The sequence below is a fragment of the Myotis yumanensis genome, unplaced genomic scaffold (genome assembly GCF_028538775.1).
Source record: "Myotis yumanensis isolate MYYU_CA2020_CCGP unplaced genomic scaffold, mMyoYum1.0.hap1 SCAF_1, whole genome shotgun sequence".
NCBI classification, from domain to species: domain Eukaryota; kingdom Metazoa; phylum Chordata; class Mammalia; order Chiroptera; family Vespertilionidae; genus Myotis; species Myotis yumanensis.
The window spans coordinates 67,981,065-68,001,652 of NW_027223752.1; the positions used below are offsets into that span (position 1 = coordinate 67,981,065).

The 20,588-nt window shown below is 44.8% G+C and overlaps 1 protein-coding gene across 1 annotated transcript; it reads right to left on the reverse strand.

Moving 5' to 3' along the window:
* Nucleotides 1–1,152: 1,152 nt before the first annotated feature.
* BLOC1S6 (biogenesis of lysosomal organelles complex 1 subunit 6) lies at nt 1,153–15,707 on the reverse strand. Its single transcript, XM_070423496.1, has 5 exons — nt 15,547–15,707; nt 13,284–13,425; nt 6,472–6,559; nt 4,739–4,825; nt 1,153–4,319 (listed from the first exon to the last, which is right to left on the reverse strand). Exons 1-5 carry the CDS (start codon nt 15,626–15,628, stop codon nt 4,200–4,202), a joined length of 519 nt encoding a protein of 172 aa, XP_070279597.1. The 5' UTR covers nt 15,629–15,707; the 3' UTR covers nt 1,153–4,199.
* Nucleotides 15,708–20,588: the final 4,881 nt, after the last annotated feature.

The window sequence follows — 20,588 nt, forward strand, 5'->3', positions numbered from 1 at the left end:
CTTTTTAAAAAATATATTTTCAGCCCTGGCAGGTTTGGCTGATCGGATAGAGCGTGGGCCTGCAGACTGAAGGCTCCCGGGTTCAATTCCAGTCAAGGGCACATGCCCGGGTTGCAGGCTTGATCACCTGTAGGAGGCGTGTAGGAGGTAGATCAATGATTCTCTCTCATCATTTATGTTTCTATCTCTTTCTTCCTCTCCCTTCCTCTCTGAAATCAATAAAAATATTTTTTAAAATATATATATATTTTTTTCATTGATTTCAAGAAGGAAGAGGAAGGGAAAGACAGAAACATCCATGATGACAGAGAATCATTGATTGGCTGCATCCTGCATGCCCCACTCTGGGGATTGAGCCCACAACCCAAGCATGTGCCCTGACCAGAAACTGAACCACGGTTCATAGGTCGACAACCAACCACTGAGCTACACTGGCCGAGTAACTAACTTTTTAAAATATGTGCACAGTGAGGTTTGAATATTTAATCACTGAATCCTTGTTTTGGAGGAAATCATATACAGGATGTCCAAAAAAATGTATATACAGTTTAATAACTGATAGCTCAATTTTGAAAATGCAATGTATTTTAATAAACACTGCCTTTATAAATATTCAAAGTGTATGTATACATTTTGGGGGGCACTATATATATATATATATATATATATATATGAATCTTTCTCCTCCAAAGGTCATCCACAGAAGTCCCTCCAAGGGGTCCAAGAACTCCCAAGTTAAAAAAAAAAAAAAAAAATATATATATATATATATATATATATATATATATATATATATATAAAACATGACCTAAAATATTCTATTAGTTGGAATTTTCTGTTATTTATAGGCTATAGATCCTTATGAAGCACTTTCTACCAAACTACTAAAAGCAGTAGCTATTATTTTTATTCTCAAATTAAAACTTTATACAGTTGGGTTATTTCAACTAGAATCTTTTCACACTTTCTATCACTTTTCTGAAAAAGACTACATGAGTGGACTAGTCATTTTGTGACACAAATTTCAGAGAACATTAAGAGAAAGGTGACAGGAGAGGAAAGCAAAGGAGTGGAATGGTTGAAATAATGTCCATAAAGGGAAGTATACAGTGCTATGTACACAATAAATAGTGCTTGGTCAATGACTTTGGATAATTTATAGGCCTTTTTTAAATTAAATGTGTAAAAAGTAGTCTTCATTTTACAAGTCAAAATCAGACAAATCATGAGTGTGTGTAAGTGATATATTTATAAACTGTATCAACTCAAAAACTCACAAAGGATACAATCCTTGTTATGTTCTACGTCTGCACATCTACATACCTCCTACACAGTAAACACACAATCAACTCCCATCATTTTAGTTCAGTACATGGGAAATAGTATCACAACAAAGGCAATTATTTTTCAACCCAAAAACCAATTCATTACTTTGTGCAAAAATACAGTATAAGGGTTCTGTCCAAGATTAGTAAGATATGTTTCTATATTAGTGAAATACAGCTAAAGTTTTCAATTTTAATTACCACGGTAATTAAATTTAATTAATTTAATTCCCAAGGGAATTACTTCAGATTTACAATTGACCTACATATAGTGGATGCTATTTTTTTTTTAAATAGCATTTTTAAAAATATATAAGCTTTTATTGATTTTTTTTTTTTAAGAGGAAGGGAGAGAGAGAGAGAAACATCCATCGGCTGCCTCCTGCATGCTCCCTACTGTAGATAAAGCCCAAAACCCAGGCATCTGCCCTGACCAGAATGGGAACCAGTGACCTCTGTGTGCATGGGACGTGCCAGGGCTAAAAATAGCATTTTTTAAAATCTCCAAAGTTAAATAATGCAATTCTAAAAGCATATGTGCCCTGTCACTCATTCAATAAACATGATTTATTTTCATAAAGGTCACAAACGTTCAACTGATTTACCAGAGTTCTTTATTTCCTGCCTGCTATCAATTTCAGTCTTAAACCTGACTTTATATCAAAAGCAGCAGTTCAGAATTTGTTTCATAAGATTAATCCCAAAAGTTACTGGGTGGCTTTTTAAACTATTTCACTCTTTATAAATATAAATCACTAAAATAGTCTAGAACAATGTGGGAAGCTCTTTAAAATTTGCAAGGGCCCCACCTCAGAACTAATGAGTAAGAATCTTCCTGAATGTTGGGTGTGTTGCTTTTTTAACTTCCCAGGTGATAATAATATGCAGCCTAGTGTGGGAACCTCTGACCTAGACCACTAGACCAGTGGTTCTCCACTTTTAAGATGCATGAATCACTTGAGGAAACTCTTTTTAAAAAGCAACACAAACAAACAGATTTGCTTCAGCAGACTAGGAGTGGTGTGCAGGAACCAGCATTTAAATAATCACTGCAGCTGGTCCACAAACCACTCGGAGAAACAATGCACAGCCTTTGTCAGATTATAAATGAGTACATTCAGCATGCAGGTGACATTGTACTGCAAGCACTACTGAATCCTGCCCTAGGCAGTTTTAGCCAGTATTTGAGGGCAACATGTAGTCTTTTAAAATAAAATGTATTCTTAAACATAAGGTCAAAGTCAAGTGAACTGTGAGATTATAATTCATTCATTAAAGAAGGAAAAGGCTTTCAAACTATTTAAACCTTTAAACAGACCAGTTTTTTGCACGCAACTTAAATCTAATGCCTTTCTCCATCATTAAGTATCCTGATATGAGATCAGAGACACTGACTCCAGCTTACCAAAAATGTAATGTAGACTACAAAAAAAATACATTCTAATCACACACCTTTACAGATTCTGTACAGTCTCTATTTAACAAACTGGAGACCAGCTGGACATTAAAGAATACTAAAACCGTAAATAATAAACTCTCAATTTTAAAAACAATGAAACTTCACATTTCCCTCACATAAGTTTCTACTTATAAATATTGGGGGGAGGATATGTAGAAAACGCTAATGGTATCATGCTGCCTCTTTTGTGAAGAAGCTATTTACCAATTTTCCACAATTATGTCATTATCTACAAAACTAGATAGTTGGTATCTATCAATCTACTTTAAGCATTTTTTTAAAAAGTAACCACATGTAGCCCTAACCGTTTTGGCTCAGTGGATAGGCCTTCGGACTCAAGGGTCCCAGGTTCGATTCCGGTCAAGGGCACGTACCTTGGTTGCGGACACATCCCCAGTAGGGAGTGTGCAGGAGGCAGCTGATCGATGTTTCTCTCTCATCAATGTTTCTAACTCTCTATTCCTCTCTGTAAAAAATCAATAAAAAAAAAATTTTTGTTTAAGTAACCACATGTAAAGCCACACAGCAAATCAGAAGATAGAACTAGTGATTAGACCTTCCATTTGGAAAGTTGAGCTCACTATCGTATCAGCTTGACAACCACCTCAGTGTGTGGCAACTCTTACTAAGTATTATAAATATTTAAGCATATCTGAGTGTGTGACAGCTCTACCACCACCCCTGCCAAACTTTAGGGGCAGATACAATCTACTCTGAACCAGCAGCTACCTAAGAACCAAGTGGCAACAATGCTAGGAAGCAGACAGAGCCTATGGTTAGTGGAATCTATCTGGCATTGTGCTCCCCTCGCCTATGTCTAAGATGCTATTATTTACTGTGTATACACTTTTTTATCATGTTCTTCACAAAGATTTATACCATCACCTCTTTTCCAGTAGCATATGTGATTAAACAGCTGGCATTTCTTTGTAACCAAGCAATGAAAAGGCAACTGCCAAAAACCAGCGTTGTATTCCAAAAGAGACAAGCCATTTCATAAAATAAGAAACTGAAACTTAATTCCACAGTTATTAAGAAGCTAAAACACTCATACTAATTTTTAACCACTTAAAATCTATTAAAAAAAACAATCAAACCATTTTCCAGTTCATAAATGACTCAAGGCCAAAACAATGAATTTTAAAATTAAGTAAAACAGAAATTAAAAAATTACCCATAAATATCCAACCAAGTGAGATTGTCTTTTACTTGGGGGCGGGGGGGGGGGGGGGGGGGGGGGAGAAGCTCTTAAATGGCTAAAATGAACATATAGAGACAGCACTCCTGGGGAAAGGATTTCAAAACGGGACACAATGGTATAAGGCACTACCTTAACTTCAGTCTGCACTTAAGTCTTCTTAAATGCAAAGCATGTGGGACAGGGGAGGGAAGAACACACACACACATTCAACTTTTCATGTCCTTTTCGCTGGTTTGGCAGTTAACTGCTTTTCTCTTTCAAATTCCTTCTCTCGTTGCTGCTCCCTTTCCAACTCTTCTTTCTGCCTCTTCTGCTGCAGTTTAAGTGCTCTTTTCTATATCAAAAATTCAAAAAAACAAGAGAACAATCAAGGTTTACAGATTGGCCTAGTTTAAAAGTAAAAGTGCTTTCGTTTGAGGTAATCAATACATATTAATAAATTTCATATTTAACATAAATTCATTGTGGGTAATTTAAGGTCTTCTTCGAACAAAAAAAAAAAATAATTGTTACTCCGTTAAATGAGAATTGTAGTGGCATATTCAGAGAATAGGAGCCTACAAGCTCGGCTATAAGTAAAAAAGCCCAGAGTGGGGTTTCAACGGGATGTTTTAAAATAAAAAAAGAAAACAATGTACCAGGAATTAAGAATATTATTGTATATGGATATATAAGAAGTCAGAAATGAATACTGAAGAACAGACAATGACCCCTCTATTTTTGTAAAGAATATAAAAGAACCTGCCAACTCACTTTTAACTTCGATGTCTTTTCGTGAAGCATCAGCATTTCTTTCCTTATATTCACCAACTTGGCATGATAGTGTTTGGCTTCAGTGAACTTAACATGGAAAAGTAAACGAAAAGTCAAATTAAAGTAGACTGAAATATCAAAATGGTTAAATAAATCAATGTCTGCATTCCACTTCATTCTTCCTAAATTGGTCAAATTTTTTAAAGCCTTAATTATTTCCACAATTTAAGTCCAAATTTAAATTTTATTAAGCCATTAGTAGGATTTTGAAAACACTTGATTCAGTTCAGATTGATAAAAAGTTACTGACCATACAACAGGCATTTATTTTGTATACAGATACATTTTTGCTTTAAAAACATGCAATATAATCCTAAAATTTCGGTAAAACTACCCAATAATGCTATCAGTTTCACCTGAGAAAAGTAAAACTCTCTACTGCCTTTACAAGAGAGAGACCAAGCCAGGATAAAGGACAGTTTAAGTGTCTGCCCATCAGGAAAAGGCAAACTGTGTCTAGAGAGCCCCGTGGGCTTCCGAAGTCAGACCAAGCAGAACCACCTCTGTAAGGACACCTTTCCTCCCACGGATTTACAGGTGTAGATTTTCCCATCTCACCCAGAGATGGCAGAAAAGCAAAAAAGCACCTCACTCTCAGGCAAGGTAAGAGAGAAAACCAGGTAACAAAATTGAGAGAAGTGTCGGTAGAGATACTAGCAACCTTCATGCAGCTATACGTAAAGTCATAGTCTGGTGAGCTCTAGAGCTTACAGTCTCAGTCTCTCTCTCTCTCTCTCTCTCTCTCTCTCTCTCTCTCCCTTCCAGTTTTCAGTTCCTAAATGATAATCAGAACCACTATGGTGCTGAGAAACTACAAAAGAGGAAGACTTAGTTTCTGCCCCTTGCCTGCCTCCTTCACAAGATATCAGGAACTACAGGCAGAAAACTTTGTATTTACTACCACAGGCCTCTGCCTAATGCTAGAGGAGATGGACTTCCTTTTTGATTGTTATAAAAGGAAAACATTAATAAGCCGTATTTGTCCAGTGAAAAATCCATTTACTGAGGTATGCGTGAAAGTCATAAAAATCATGCAAAACAAGCTATATGTAATGTTTATGCCTAAGAGAAAGGTAGTCCTAAGTTCCTTATTTTTGTTAATTCTTGTTTCTTAAAATACTAGTAGAGTATCGGTTCCTCTCATCTAAAAGCTATAGAGCTTCTGATGAAATTCAACTATTGTCATTTATACTGAAAGCTTTAAAGGGTCCATGAAGGACTTCAAGGGGTCCGTTTTAGCGTTAATTTGTCATAACATTATGAAAATGCCATACAATTAAATAAAATATGAATTTTTAAAACCATTTAATTGATAAAAAGGGATGCACAAATTTTAAAAACCAGGTAATTGATAAAAAGAGGTGCACTTTCCCTAAGGGGAAAAATAGTATCCCAAAAGTTTCTTACTTTTAGTTCTCTTTTATAAAAATAAAGATCTATTCCAGACTTTATAAGTTCTATTTCCTATCACAAGTTCAATGTCTGAAAGGTAACTATTCAGAACAACAGAAGTTCCATAAAGTAAATCAAAGTTTCCTATTAAAAGACAAATTCTACCTTTTAAAAAAATAGATGAAAAATCCCAAACATACATATGTACAAAGTTGGGAGGACAAGCCTATTTCTAAAACAAGAAAGATGTCATTAAACTATGTCAAGTAAATCATACTTACCAAAGCATTAATATCCAACATAGAATGACATTCTTTAAATTTTGAAATCTCTTGTTCCAGTGTGTCTAATAATACAACTTGGTTCTGTCTGAAACAAAAGCACACAGCCAAAATAAACATTACAAACTGTAAGTGCTGGTTCATTAAAATGAATCACATTCATCTTGTTTAATGTTGAAGGTAGAAATTAAGTTGGAAATTTATTGATTCTCCAAGGCTTATTAGGTTCAGCATAATCTTTTTCAAAATAATATTCCAAAGTCACATTCTGATAACCAAATGTATCTTTTATTCTTGCCTCAATTTCGATTCTAGTAACTAAAATGACCAAGTCATTTAAAATTATTACTTGTTATTTTTGGCAATTCTCTGTTTTCTCCCAAAAAAGTTTTTTATGCTATCTTGCCAAAAAAACTCGATATTTTATTTATATTAAAACTGAAAGAAAACCACAAATAAAATAAGGAGCAGTGACTTTTTAGAGTTGGGAAAAAATGCAGGGATATCAAGGGATAAGTCTAAAGGGATAAATAGGAAGCAAGATGAAAAAAAGACTAAGAATCACAAGATTCCCCTACCAATAATCAGTTGGGTGATCTTAGTTTATTTCTCTGGGTCTAAATTTCTTCATTTATAAAGTGAGGTCAGACCACGTAATTTCGAAGGTTACTCATAAAAATTCTGATTCAAAACCTTTTACTGAGAAAGAGAAACCAACTTTCCTAATATACTAGAACAGTGATTCTCAACCTTGGCTGCACATTAGAATCACCTGGGAATCTTTTAAAATCCTGATTTCTGGGCCTCATCCTCCGGAAATTCTGTTTCGTTGTTATGGGGTGGGGCCGCAACATTAGTAACAAAGAAACAGAATTTCCGGAGGATGAGGCCAGAAATCAGGATTTTAAAAAGATTCCCAGGTGTTTCTAATGTGCAGCCAAGGTTGAGAACCACTGATTTAGAAAGTCACAGAAGTAGAAGTGAGCTGTGGGAGAGGGAGCCAGCTAGGCTGCATGGACTCTGGAAACAAGTTACAGAAGCAAAAAAGGGCCCTTGGACCTAAGGAGATAGAAAGCAAAGGTACATGTCTTGAGGCGAAAAAAGGGGGAAGAAAAGGTGTGCAATCAAGAGACACAGCCAGCTTTGGATCATTTGTCTTACAGGTTTTCATCTGTTTTCTAAAGTCGGGAATCTTGGCGCAGCTAGCTCTCAGGGGGGAAGCTCAATAAATATTCCTCAGTCACCAGGTGTGTCCTTTCCAGGTCGTGGTCTCTACTGGCTGGTCAGCACCAGGGTAGGGGGTCATCAGTCATTGCACCTGATTCTGATGTCAGCCATGGCCACGCTTTGTCTGGTTGTGCTGCTTTTCTAGGCCTGGAGCTGAGATCTAGATGTTATCTCTAGTTTGACCAAAACTCTGTCCGCAGTACCTGAGGCTTTGTTCCTGATGAAGGCTTTGTTCCTGATGTGGGTCAGAACCCCATTGTCCTGAGGGCTTAAGGCTCAAGGTGTGGTCATGCAAGGGCTTGTATGGGAGTCATATAAGGCTATTTCCTGCCCTCTTGTTCCTCCTCTAAGGAGATCTACCACTGACTAGGAACATGCCAGGGGACAAAAGGTCAGGGAGGATCTGGACCACATGACCTATAACATGAAAGGTCAGGGGACCAACTATATGCTAGGGAAGGAAAGGTCACCCTGAGGGCAAAGTCCCACTCCCCAATACTTGTTTTCCCAATTTTGTCCATTGCTAGGCACCCACGGATTTCCATCCCAGTGACCTTCTGTACCTGGCCTACTGTTCCTACTCTGCTCATGTCTGTCTAACTGCCAATAATATATTTACTAGAAAGGTTGAATTAATAAGTAATAATCTCCCAGAATGAAAGCACCAGGACCAGACAGTTTCACTGGTGACTTCCTATAAACATTTAAGGAGGAAATTATGCCCATTTTCTACAACCTCTTCCAGAACACAGAAGTAGAAAGAGCATTTCCTATGAGGCCAACATTACCCTAAAATCAAAACCCAGATAAAGGAAAAGAAAATCTACAGACCAATGTATTTCATCAGCATAGATGCAAAAATTCTCAATAAGATATTGGCAATCAAATTTGACAATGTATAAAAAGAATTATACAGCAGTCCTGGCCAGTATGGCTCAGTTGGTTGAGCGACCATCCCATGTAGCAAAGGGTTGCTGGTTCTGTTAGGGGCAAAAATAGAATATTGGGGACTAGCTATAGTTATAAGAAATATTAAACACGTTCTGTTTAACCATGATTGCCTTGTTCTTATTTAAAAAAGGACATCCTAACCTGGCTAGGAGTTGTACATGCCTGGGACCTGAGAGTCAACCTTGGAATGTCCATTCTCATTCAAGAACTATTTAATATGGAAAGATTAACAATCTTGTTAGCCAAATGGAGCCCCACCCCAGCCTGCATTGCCTACTTCCCCAGCCCTGTAATCCCTATTTCCCCATGTCACATTTGTCCAACCCAATATAAGCAGCTGGCTTATGGGGGATTGGAGATCAGATTTTTGTGGCTGACCTGCTGCTCTCCCATACTGCTGGCGGTATTAGAATAAAGGCTCATATGTGATTTAACCCTCTGCTGAATTGGCTAAAGTAGTGACAGGCAACCCAGACTCATTGGTTGTCCAGTTTTACTTCAATTCCAGGTCAGGGCACATATCCAGGTTGTGGGTTTGATCCCTGGTCAGGGTGTACATGGGAGGCAACCAATCAATGATTCTCTCTCACATTGATGTTTCTTTCTCTCTCTACCTTCCTCTCTCTCTAAATCAATAAAAATATATTTTTAAAGTATTATACACCACAACCAAGTGCAATTTATTCTAAGTATGCAAAGCTGGCTCAATAGTTGAAAAGAAGAAAGCTAAAGAAAAAAATCATATGGTCCTATCAGTTGATGCAGAAAAAGTATTTAAGTCCAACACCATATATGATTAAAAACACTCTCAACAAATTAGGGAGAGGAACTTCCTCAACTTGTTAAAGAATGTCTAAAAAACCTATAACTAACATCACACTTGTGGTGAGAAACTAGTTGTTTTCCCCCTAAGATCAGGAGCAAAGGAAAGTGTCCATTCTCACTACTAGTCTATGTGACACTGGAAGTTCTAGCTAAGGCAATACAAAAAGGAAAGAAAATAAAAGATACACAGATGAGAAAGAAATATACAAATTACTAACATAATTAAGAAAGAGATTTTCATAAAGATATAAACAATGGAGAAATATTCCAAGTACATGGAATAAAAGCCTCAATATTAAGGCCCTGACCACGTAGCTCGGTTGGAGCCCTGTCCCGATGTGCCAAGACTGCAGGATCAATCCCCGGTCAGGGCACACACAAGCATCAACCAATGAATGCATAAATAAGTGGAACAACAAATCAATGTTTGTTTCTCTCTCAAATCAAATTTTTTTTTAAAGTCTCAATATTAAGTATCAATTCCTCCCAACTTGATCTATAGATTCAATGCAATCCCAATTTAAACCCCTGCAAGAAGAAAAAGATGAAGAGGAGGAGGAGAAGGAGGAGGAGGAGGAGGAGGAGGAGGAGGAGGAGGAGGAGGAGGAGAAGGAAGAAAAGAGGAAGAGGAAGAAAAGAGGAGGAAGATGAGGAAGGGGGAAGAAGCGGAGGAGGAGGAGGAGGAGGAGGAGGAAGAGGGGAAAGAGAAGGAAGAGGAGGAAAAAGGAAGAATTAGAAAAGAAATATGAACAATAAAATGGCAATAAATACATATCTATCAACAATTTAATCTAAAAATCAAATAAATGAACAAGGAAGCTAATGAACAAAATAAACTGATGAATAAAACAGAACCATAGGCATGGAAACATGGAACAGACTGATAAATCTCAGGGGTGGGGGGTAGGGGTGGGAAGAAATTAACCAAAGAACTTATATACATACTAGAGGCCCGGTGCACGAAATTCATGCACAGGGGGTGGGTCCCCTGAGCCCAGCCTGCACCCTCTCCAATCTGGGACCCCTAGGAGGACATCCCTCTCACAATCTGGGACCGCTGGCTCCTAACTGCTCACCTGCCTGCCTGCCTGCCTGATTGCCCCTAACCGCCTCTGCCTGCCAGCCTGATCACCCCTAACTGCCCCCCCCTTCCCCGCAAGCCTGGTCGCACCCAACTGCCCCCCCGCCAGCCGGATCGCCCCACACAGCCTGCTGTTCAGTCGTTTTGGTCATCCCTCACTAACCCCGCTGCCAGCCTAGTCACCCCATGCAGCCTGCTGTTCAGTTGTTTGGTCGTCCCTCATTAACCACTCCTGCTGGCCTGGTCACCCCATGCAGCCTGCTGTTTGGTCGTTACTGTTACTGTGACGGTGTCATGGACAATTTGCATATTCCTCTATTATTAGTATAGACTAGAGGCCCGGTGCACAAAAATTTGTGCACTCGGGGGGGTGGGGGGGTCCCTCAGCCCGGCCTGTGCCCTCTCGCAGTCTGGGACCCCTTGGGAGATAACGACCTGCTGGCTTAGGCCTGCTCCCGGGTGGCAGAGGGCAGGCCCAATCCCTAGGTGCAGCCCCTGGTCGAGCTCAGAGCAGGGCCGATTGGGGAGTTGGGGCACCGCCCCCTGTCATGCACAGAGCAGGGCAGATCGGGAGGTTGCGATGCCACCCTCAGTCACGCTCAGGGTAGGGCCGATTGGGGGGTTGGGGCACCGCCCCCTGTCACACTCAAGGCAGGGTCAATGGGGAGGTTGCGGCGCCACTCCCTGTCATGCACAGAGCAGGGCCAATCAGGGGGTTGGGGCGCTGCCCCCTGTCACGCACAGAGCAGGGCCCATCACGGGGGTTGGGGCTCCATACCCTGTCACACACAGAGCAGGGCCCATCAGGGGGTTGGGGAGCTCCTCCCTGTCACGCACAGAGTAGGGCCGATAGGGGAGTTGGGGCACCGCCCCCTGTCACACACAGAGCAGGGCCGATCAGGGGGTTGGGGCGCCTTCCCCTGTCACAGAGCAGGGTGGATAGGGAGGTTGTGGCCCCACCCCCTTTCACACACAGAGCCGCAGGGCGATCAGGGGGTTTGGGCGCTGCCCCCTGTCACGCTGATCCTGGTGCCGGGAGGCCTCACGGCTCTGCTGATCCCAGTGCTGGGAGGCATATTACCCTTTTACTATATAGGATAGAGGCCTGGTGCATGGGTAGGGGCTGGCTGGTTTGCCCTGAAGGGTGTCCTGGATCAGGGTGGGGGTCCCCACTGGGGTGCCTGGCCAGCCTGGATGAGGGGATGATGGCTGTTTGCAGCTGGTCACACACCCTTCAGGGTGGGGGTCCCCACTGGGGTGCCTGGCCAGTCTGGGTGAGGGGCTGAGGGCTGTTTTCAGGCTGGTGGGTGACTGAAGCTCCCAACCGCTCCTTTTTTTCTTTTTTTTTTTATTCTGGGCCAAGGCCTCTGCTGCTGAAAGCAGGTATCTGGTTTGTTTCGGTTCTATAATCGAAACACTGTATCATCTCCAGCTCTGAGATCCCGGACGGCTGAAAGCTGGTTTCTGGGGTTTTGTTTAGCTTCTATATTGTAACAATGTTTCTTAAACTGCAAGCTCAGAGGCCGGCAAGGCAGGCGGGGAACGTTGGCTTCCTCCGTCACTGAAGCAAGCAAGCCTCCTGTTTGCTTCAAGCTGCCTGGCTGCCGGCCACCATCTTGGCTGGCAGTTAATTTGCATATCGCCCTGATTAGCCAATGGGAAGGGTAGCGGTCGTACGCTAATTACCATGTTTCTCTTTTATTAGATAGGATATGCATTACCTAAGAATACAGACAATAGGTGGTGAAGGCCTGGGGTGGGGCAGGAACCAGGTGAAGGGGAACTATGGGGACGTCTGTAATACTCTCAACAATAAATATTTTTTAAGTAAATAAGAAGAATATAAAAAATTTTAAAAAGATACTTTAGGCCCTAGCTGCTTTGGCTCAGTGGACAGAGCATTGGCCTGCAGACTGAAGGGTCCCAGGTTTGATTCAGTCAAGGGCACATGACCGGGTTGCGGGCTCCATTCCCAAGTAGGGGGCATGCAGGAGGCAGACAATCAATGATTCTCTCTCATCATTGATGTTTCTAGCTCTCTCTCTCCCTCTCCCTTCCTCTCTGAAATCAATTAAATATATATTCTTTTTAAAAGATACCTAAGGATTTCTGGCAACTTGTGAGCCAGCAATTGGATACAAATGTGACTCTTACGGAAGCAATTTTGTAATTCTACTCAGAAACAGGTATATGCCCATCCTGCAACATTCCCAATAGGCAAGGCTTTCATAAAATACTGGTAAAACACCAAAAGCTAATCAAAGTCTAGATAAGATTTAGGGGTACTTCTTAGAAGCCAAACACCCTAGAACAGTGATGGCAAACCTTTTGAGCTCGGCGTGTCAGCATTTTGAAAACCCTAACTTAACTCTGGTGCCGTGTCACATATAGAAATTTTTTGATATTTGCAACCATAGTAAAACAAAGACTTATATTTTTGATATTTATTTTATATATTTAAATGCCATTTAACAAAGAAAAATCAACCAAAAAAATGAGTTCGCCTGTCACCTCTGACACGCATGTCATAGGTTCACCATCACTGCCCTAGAAGTATTCATTTCACTTTTTATATTTAAATTACTATGAACTCCTCTACTCCCATCTGTTATCACTAAAGATATAGAAATGCCCAATTGAATAACATGTTACAAAATAATACACCTTAATACAGTAAATGACTCTACCAGAGGGGAAATGAGTGCACCTCTGGCTTTTGTTAGCTCACGTGAGTTCCTGCAGAGCTTGTTTTGATCTCTGTAGATCTGGCAGGTAGTGAGAAAGCAATCCTTCTGCCAGTTGTTCCACAGCTTTGTCTTCCACAGTCAAGTCCTCTATTAACCCTTCATCTGGAGAAGTGTCACTTAAACCTGTCCCCAAGCAAAAATCAAATTTAGGAAGCTTTTAGGTTGACACAGAAATGAGAGAGTAGAAGGTAGGCAGGGAAGGAGGCTGGCGATGGGGTTCAGCACACATATATGAGGTAGTACAGGTATCCTTTTCTCTTATTTTAACTTTCACCCTCTGAGTGTCCTCTAAAAAAAGGATTATGAACACTCAAAACATGTTTTTAAGCTACTAGTATAATGTAAAGTCTAGATTAAAAGAATATTAATATATGCAAAATTCTGTATGTTTATGTATTTTTTGCTATTTCAAACAATGTTGCAGTAAGCTTTCTCCCTTGTCTTTTCATATCCTTGTCACTGTTTTTGTAGGGTAAATTCTTAGAAATAGACTGTTGGGACAAAAGGTTTATGAATTTTTTAATAGGCATTGCAAAATTGCCTCCTAAGAGATGGTAACAATTTATACTCCTGCCAACTATCTGAGAGCTAGTATTTCCAAATGGGTAAGAAAGTATGAAGACAGGATTGAAAGGAATACAATATGGGAAAAGAAAGCAGCATGAGGAAAAGTAGGAATACAGAATTGCTCTGAATAGAGAAGGTAGTTGGAGCATGGGACATAATAGTAGTAAGCTATATGAAACACATGGCCAGTCTAGGAGGACCCTTGAGTGCCAGGCTAATGGGTTTGGCTCTTTATTTCAATAAGTAGGAGCCACTTAAGGCTTCCAAGCAAGGAAATGTCATGATTGGAGCTTTATCTTGGAGCACTGCTGTGAAAGCAGTGGGAGAGAAGGGGTGGAAGAGTAAAAGACTGGGAGCAGAGCCCTTCCGGTGTAGGGGGAGATTAGCATTACAACCTGTAAGGGTGAAATTACAAAGAAGAATTGGAAAGTGTATAGTAGAACCCCCTAGATCAGAGGTTCTCAACCTGTGGGTCGCGACCCCTTTGGGGGTCGAACGACCCTTTCACAGGGGTCGCCTAAGACCATCGGAAAACACATATATAATTACATATTGATTTTGTGATTAATCACTATGCTTTAATTATGTTCAATTTGTAACAATGAAAATACATCCTGCATATCAGATATTTCCATTACGATTCATAACAGTAGCAAAATTACAGTTATGAAGTAGCAACGAAAATAATTTTATGGTTGGGGGTCACCACAACAGGAGGAACTGTATTAAAGGGTCGCGGCATTGGGAAGGTTGAGAACCACTGCCCTGGATTAAACAGAAGTTGGAGGCAAGTGAGAGGAAAGAGTCCAGGGTAACATCGGAGCTTCAAGTGAGAGTGACTTGGCACCATTAACAGGATCAGAGATCTCCTTTTATTTATGGACATGCTGTGAGATTAGTGCAAAAGAACCATGTCAAAGTATCCATCAAGCAGATGAAAAAGCGAGCTGAGAGGGACCCAAACTGCACATATAGACAAGGAAGTCATACTTATAGAAGCAACTTGTGAAGGTGGAGAGAGAGGGAGATCACTGAGGAAAAGCATGACGGAGAAAGGACTGAGCCCTATTTTGGGGTAAGCCCTATATTTCTCGAACAAGAGATAAAGGAGAAGGTACATCCCAAATCCTGCAGCCTTTCTCCTCTAGGGCCCCTTATCTGAGCCACAGAACATGACGCTGCTTTGAGTGACCACTTTCTCAATCCTCCCAAGGACGGCACAGAAATAGTACCATTCTGGATGCACAGCAAGTCAACCCATTACATTCAATGGATGCCTTAGGACAGTGGGGCTTAAATCGCTCTTGGAACCCCTGGAGGAATAGGGGTGCAGCAATGTCAACAAGCAAGGCAGAGCTCTGGGTAACTCAGGTTTCTACATTACAAAGCGATCATCTTGACAAGTTCATTCTCAGCCACTAGCGTGTAACAAAGAGCTAACAATGAGCTGGAGTCACGGAAACGCAGAATGACTTCACCATCCACTGCTTCCAACTCCACCCCAAAAACCCCGCTTCCCCCTGCGGATCTCGTTCCCCCCCATCCCGCAGGGCTCGGGCCAGCGCGGTGCCCACTTCCGCGCCGTAAGGGCCGCCGCCGCCAAAAGCCGCTCCCTCCCGGAGGGACCCGGAGACCCAGGCACTCCGCCCCGCCGCCGGCCCCGCCTGCAGCACCTACCCGGCGTCCGCTCCCCGGCTCCCAGGCCGGCGGGCGGCCCTGTCAGGACCCCGACCGACAGCGGCGGCTCAGGGACACTCATGTCCCTCCCGCTGGGAACAGGGCAGGGGGGTAATGTACACGGTCGGATACAGAGAGGGGGACCAAGCGCGTCCCGCACCCAGCCGGACGGGCCCAGCGGTCGCACCCGGAAGTACCGGAAGCGGAAGACGTCGGGCTCCGGGCACGTAACCGGGGTTCCGCCCCCACCCCAAGGCCGTTCCGCCTCCACCACCCCCCACCCCAGTCGCGGCAGGGACTCCGCTCTGACGTCGCAGGCGGGTCGAGGGCGCGGTGTCAAAAAAAGGCTGCGGTGCGAACTTGCCCCCTGCGACCAATGGGGGGGACGGAGGGAGGCGGGGGGAAGCAAGGGGGGGGTCGGGGGAATGGAGAAGAGGGCTGCTCCCAGGGGCTCGCAGACGGGCTCTGTAGAACTGGGCGGCAGTCGGGCTTACTTCGCTGAGACCCTGCACAGCTCTTCAGTTTTGTGTCTGTTAAGGTAACACCTTAAGTACAAGGACTGCGTGCCTTCCCTGCGATTTGGACCCGTAGCTTCAGCCTTGCTCACTGGGGCATTGGCCAGGATTCCCGGCCCCCGCTGCGGATTGTACTGAATGATTTAAGGCAGCGGTTCTCAACCTGTGGGTCGCGACCCCTTTGGCGGTGGAACGACCCTTTCACAGGGGTCGCCTAAGACCATCCTGCATATCAGATATTTACATTACGATTCATAACAGTAGCAACATCACAGTTATGAAGTAGCAACGAAAATAACTTTATGGTTGGGTCACAACATGAGGAACTGTATTTAAAGGGCCAGAAGGTTGAGAACCACTGATTTAAGGCCTGGGTTGCAGCATCTACTGAACAAATTAAGTCATATGACTAAAAACTGCACTCACTGAGATGGAGAAAGAGAGCGAAGGGGGCATGCAGGGGGAAGTCAATCAATGATTCACTCTCATCATTGATGTTTCTCTCTCTCTCCCTCTCCCTTCCTCTCATATATGTAATGTCAAACCTCAGAAACTTGCACCTGCAACCCCACTGCCCTTATCAGCGCATTCACACCCCTTCTTTTGGCCTCCCTCTCAAGGGTAGCTATTCCTTACCTGTAATAAGCAGAATAATGACCTCACCCCAAGATGTCCCCATTCTTAATCCCCAGAACCTGTTACTATGTTAAATTACACCAAAACGGGTAATTAAGGTTGCTAGTCACTTGATCATACATAAAGTAGATTATTCTGGATTATTGAGTGGCCCAATATAATCAATCACAAGGGTCTTCAACACTGGAAATGGGAGGCAGAAGAGGAGAGGCAGAAGAGAGCTACGACTTTGAAAGATACAGAGTTGCAACATTGGTGGCTTTGAAGAGATGAAGGGGGCCACCTGCCAGGATTGTGGAGATCTCTAGGAGCTGGAAAATACAAGGAAATGGGTTTACCCCTAGAACCTCTAGAACCCTGCTGACACTTTAATTTTATCCCAATGTAACCTGTATTGAACTTCTGACATACAGAACTATCTACACTAATAAAAGAGAAACATGGTAATTAGCGTACAACCGCTACCCTTTTCATTGGCTAATCAGTGAGTATATGCAAATTAACTGTCAGCCAAGATGGCGGCCGGCAGCCAGGCAGCTGGAAGCGAGCATGAGGCTTGCTTGCTGCAGTGAAGGAGGACTCCAACGTTCCCCGCCTGCGCTGCCAGCCTCTGAGCTACAACTCTAAGCAACTATGTACTATGTTGCAAATAAGAAGATAAACAAAACCTCAGAAACCAGCTGGACTGAAAGCCAGGCGGACCGAAACTTTGTATTGAGAGAACCAAGATGGCGGCGTAGGGAGCGGACCTGTGTGTGCTGCTCTCTCACAGCATCATTGAAACTATCAACTATGAAGTAAACAACTGCCACTCAGAACCATGGGGAAGTTGGCCCAGTGGGAGATCTACAACTGGAGGAAAAGAAAGAAGCGCAGTGAGACTGAGTGGGAGCTACGGAGGCACCAAAACCAGAGGTACGCAGTCACACGCCACGCGGGCTGCAAATGGATTCTCGGTTTTTTACGAACCCTCGAATCCTCTGGGCTTGCGCGGGGCGGGTCTCTGAGGCCCCAGATCCCACAGGGAGAGGCGGCCACGGCCTTGCAGTGGTCGGAGAGCGAGGGAAGCTCTGACACGCGGCTGCTCGCCGGCACCGAGAGACAAGAAGTCCTGGGGTCCTGGGGAGGCGAGGGGCGCGGAGACGCCGCCATCGCTATTTCCTCCACGCTGGCGACTCCCTGTGACCCCGCCCTACCCTCAGGGCTGTGCCAGAGGCACAAGAGGGAATGACTGCTTTTACAAACTCTCAAATCCACTGAGCTGGTTCGGGCGGTCTCTGAGGCCCCAGGCCCCAAGGCGAGAGACGGCACGGCCTTCCAGCGGTCAGAAAGCGAGGGAGGCTCTGGCGCTCGGCTGCTCGCCGGCACTGGGGGACGCAAAGTCCTGGAGTCCTGGATAGGCAAGGGGCCGCTGAGTCTCCGCCCCGGCGACTCCCTGTGACCCTGCCCTACGCAATTTACATTCCCATCTGGGCTGTGCCAGACTCACAAGTAGAAACGCCTTTGCTTCTGCAAACTTTCAAATCCACTGAGCTGGTTCAGGCGGGATCATGAAGCACCAGACCCTACAGGGAGAGGCAGCACGGCCTTGCAGCCATCAGAAAGCGAGGGAGACTCTGTTGCACAGCTGCTCGCCGGCACTGGGGGACACAAAGCCCTGGCAGAGAGTCAAGGGGCCGCGGAGACTCAGCCAGTGCTATTTGCTCCGCCATGGCAACTCCCTGAGTCTCAGCCCTAATCAATTTACATCCCCATCCAAGCTGTGCCAGGTGCACAAAAAGACCCACCTGCACTTTTGCAGCCTATCCCAACAAATTGCAGACTTCAACTGCTCGCAGCCATGAGAGACACACTCAAGAAGCAGACCCAGGAGAACCAGGATGGCGGCATAAGGAAGAGACCTGTGCGTGCTACCTCACACAACAACATCGAAACTACCAAATATCAGACAAACACCTATCATACAGAACCATGGGAAAGTTGGCCCAGTGGAAGCTCTACAACTGGAAGGAGAGAAAGAACATTGAGACTGAGTAGGATGTGACACCAAGTACAGAGCCCAACCCAACAAACTGCAGATTTCAACTCCTCGCATAGAAAGAAGCGCATTGAGACTGAGTAGGATGTGCAGAGGCACCAAGTACAGAGCCCATCCCAGCAGGCTGCAGATTTCAGCTCCTTGCATCTGGGAGGGACGCAATCGGGGGGCAGAGTCGGGTCCGGGGCCGGCCAGGGCTGGGCCTGACTCGGCCGGCACTGTGGAACTGCTGTACCAGCAAGCGCACAAACATGCCCACTGGTCCCAGTCTCTTGTGGGGCGCTGGGGGACAGCAGACAGGCAGTCTGTGCCCTTGGTGGAGGGCAGGAGTGCTGGATGTTCAACCACCAGGAACGCCTGGAGATTTTGTCTAGTGGGGAGCCGCCGGCAGGGGACAGAGGGCCAAACTTCCTGTTTCCCCGGTAAGGCTGGGATGGCCCCGGTGAGGTTGGGATGGCCCCGGTGAGGTTGAAACGGTCCCGGTGTGGTAGGGACGACCCCGGTCAGGTCGAAACGGCCCCGGTGTGGTAGGGACGACCCCGGTGAGGTTGAAACAGCCCCCGTGAGGTAGGGACGACCCCAGTCAGGTCGAAACGGCCCCGGTGTGGTAGGGACAACCCCAGTCAGGTTGAAACAGCCCCGGTGTGGTAGGGACAACCCCGGTCAGGTTGAAACAGCCCCGGTGTGGTAGGGACAACCCCGGTGAGGTTGAAACGGCCCCCGTGAGGTAGGGACGACCCCGGTGAGGTCGAAACGGCCCCGGTGTGGTAGGGACAACCCCGGTGAGGTTGAAACAGCCCCCGTGAGGTAGGGACGACCCCGGTGAGGTCGAAACGGCCCCCGTGAGGTAGGGACGGCCCCGGTGAGGTTGAAACGGCCCCCGTGAGGTAGGGACGACCCCGGTGAGGTTGAAACGGCCCCCGTGAGGTAGGGACGACCCTGGTCAGGTCGAAACGGCCCCGGTGTGGTAGGGACGACCCCGGTGAGGTTGAAACGGCCCCCGTGCGGTAGGGACGACCCCGGTGAGGTTGAAACGGCCCCCGTGAGGTAGGGACGACCCCGATGAGGTCAAAACAGCCCCCGTGAGGTAGGGACGACCCCGGTCAGGTTGAAACGGCCCCGGTGTGGTAGGGACAACCCCGGTCAGGTTGAAACGGCCCCGGTGTGGTAGGGACAACCCCGGTGAGGTTGAAACGGCCCCCGTGAGGTAGGGACGACCCCAGTCAGGTCGAAACGGCCCCGGTGTGGTAGGGACGACCCCCGTGAGGTTGAAACGGCCCCCGTGAGGTAGGGACGACCCCGGTGAGGTTGAAACGGCCCCCGTGAGGTAGGGACGGCCCCGGTGAGGTTGAAACGGCCCCCGTGAGGTAGGGACGGCCCCGGTGAGGTTGAAACGGCCCTGGTGAGGCTCAGACAGCCCTGGTGAGGTTGAGACTACTCCAGTGAGGTTGGGACAAATAAAGGGGACCAGTATGGACTGATGAACAGGGGTAGATACAGAAGCAGAGCAACATTGAACAGAATGTTAAACTACAGTGGGAAGCCTGGGGAGGGTTGGGGGGGGGGGATTAAGAGACCAACTGAAGGACTTATATGCATGCATATAAGATTAACCAATGGACACAAGACACGGGGCGGGGGGAGCGGGGGGTAGGGGCCGGGGGAATGTCAAGGGGGGGAAAAAAGGAGACATATGTAATACTCTTTGTAATACTTTAAGAAATAAAAATTATTAAAATAAAAAAAAAAAAAAAAAAACTTTGTATTGATGTTTTCAGCAGCGAGGTCTCAGAGCTAAAGCTGGCCCAGAATAAAAAAAAAGAAAAAAGAAAAAAAGGAGCGGTTGGGAGCTT

What these genes read in the sequence shown, in the direction of transcription:
- BLOC1S6 (XM_070423496.1), bottom strand. Translation starts at nt 15,628, where the DNA reads ATGAGTGTCCCTGAGCCGCCGCTGTCGGTCGGGGTCCTGACAGGGCCG. An exon ending in AGCCGGGGAGCGGACGCCGG is followed by an intron (nt 13,426 to 15,546) that starts GTAGGTGCTGCA and finishes GCTTGGGGACAG; the next exon opens with GTTTAAGTGACACTTCTCCA. An exon ending in TGTTGGATATTAATGCTTTG is followed by an intron (nt 4,826 to 6,471) that starts GTAAGTATGATT and finishes TTCCATGTTAAG; the next exon opens with TTCACTGAAGCCAAACACTA.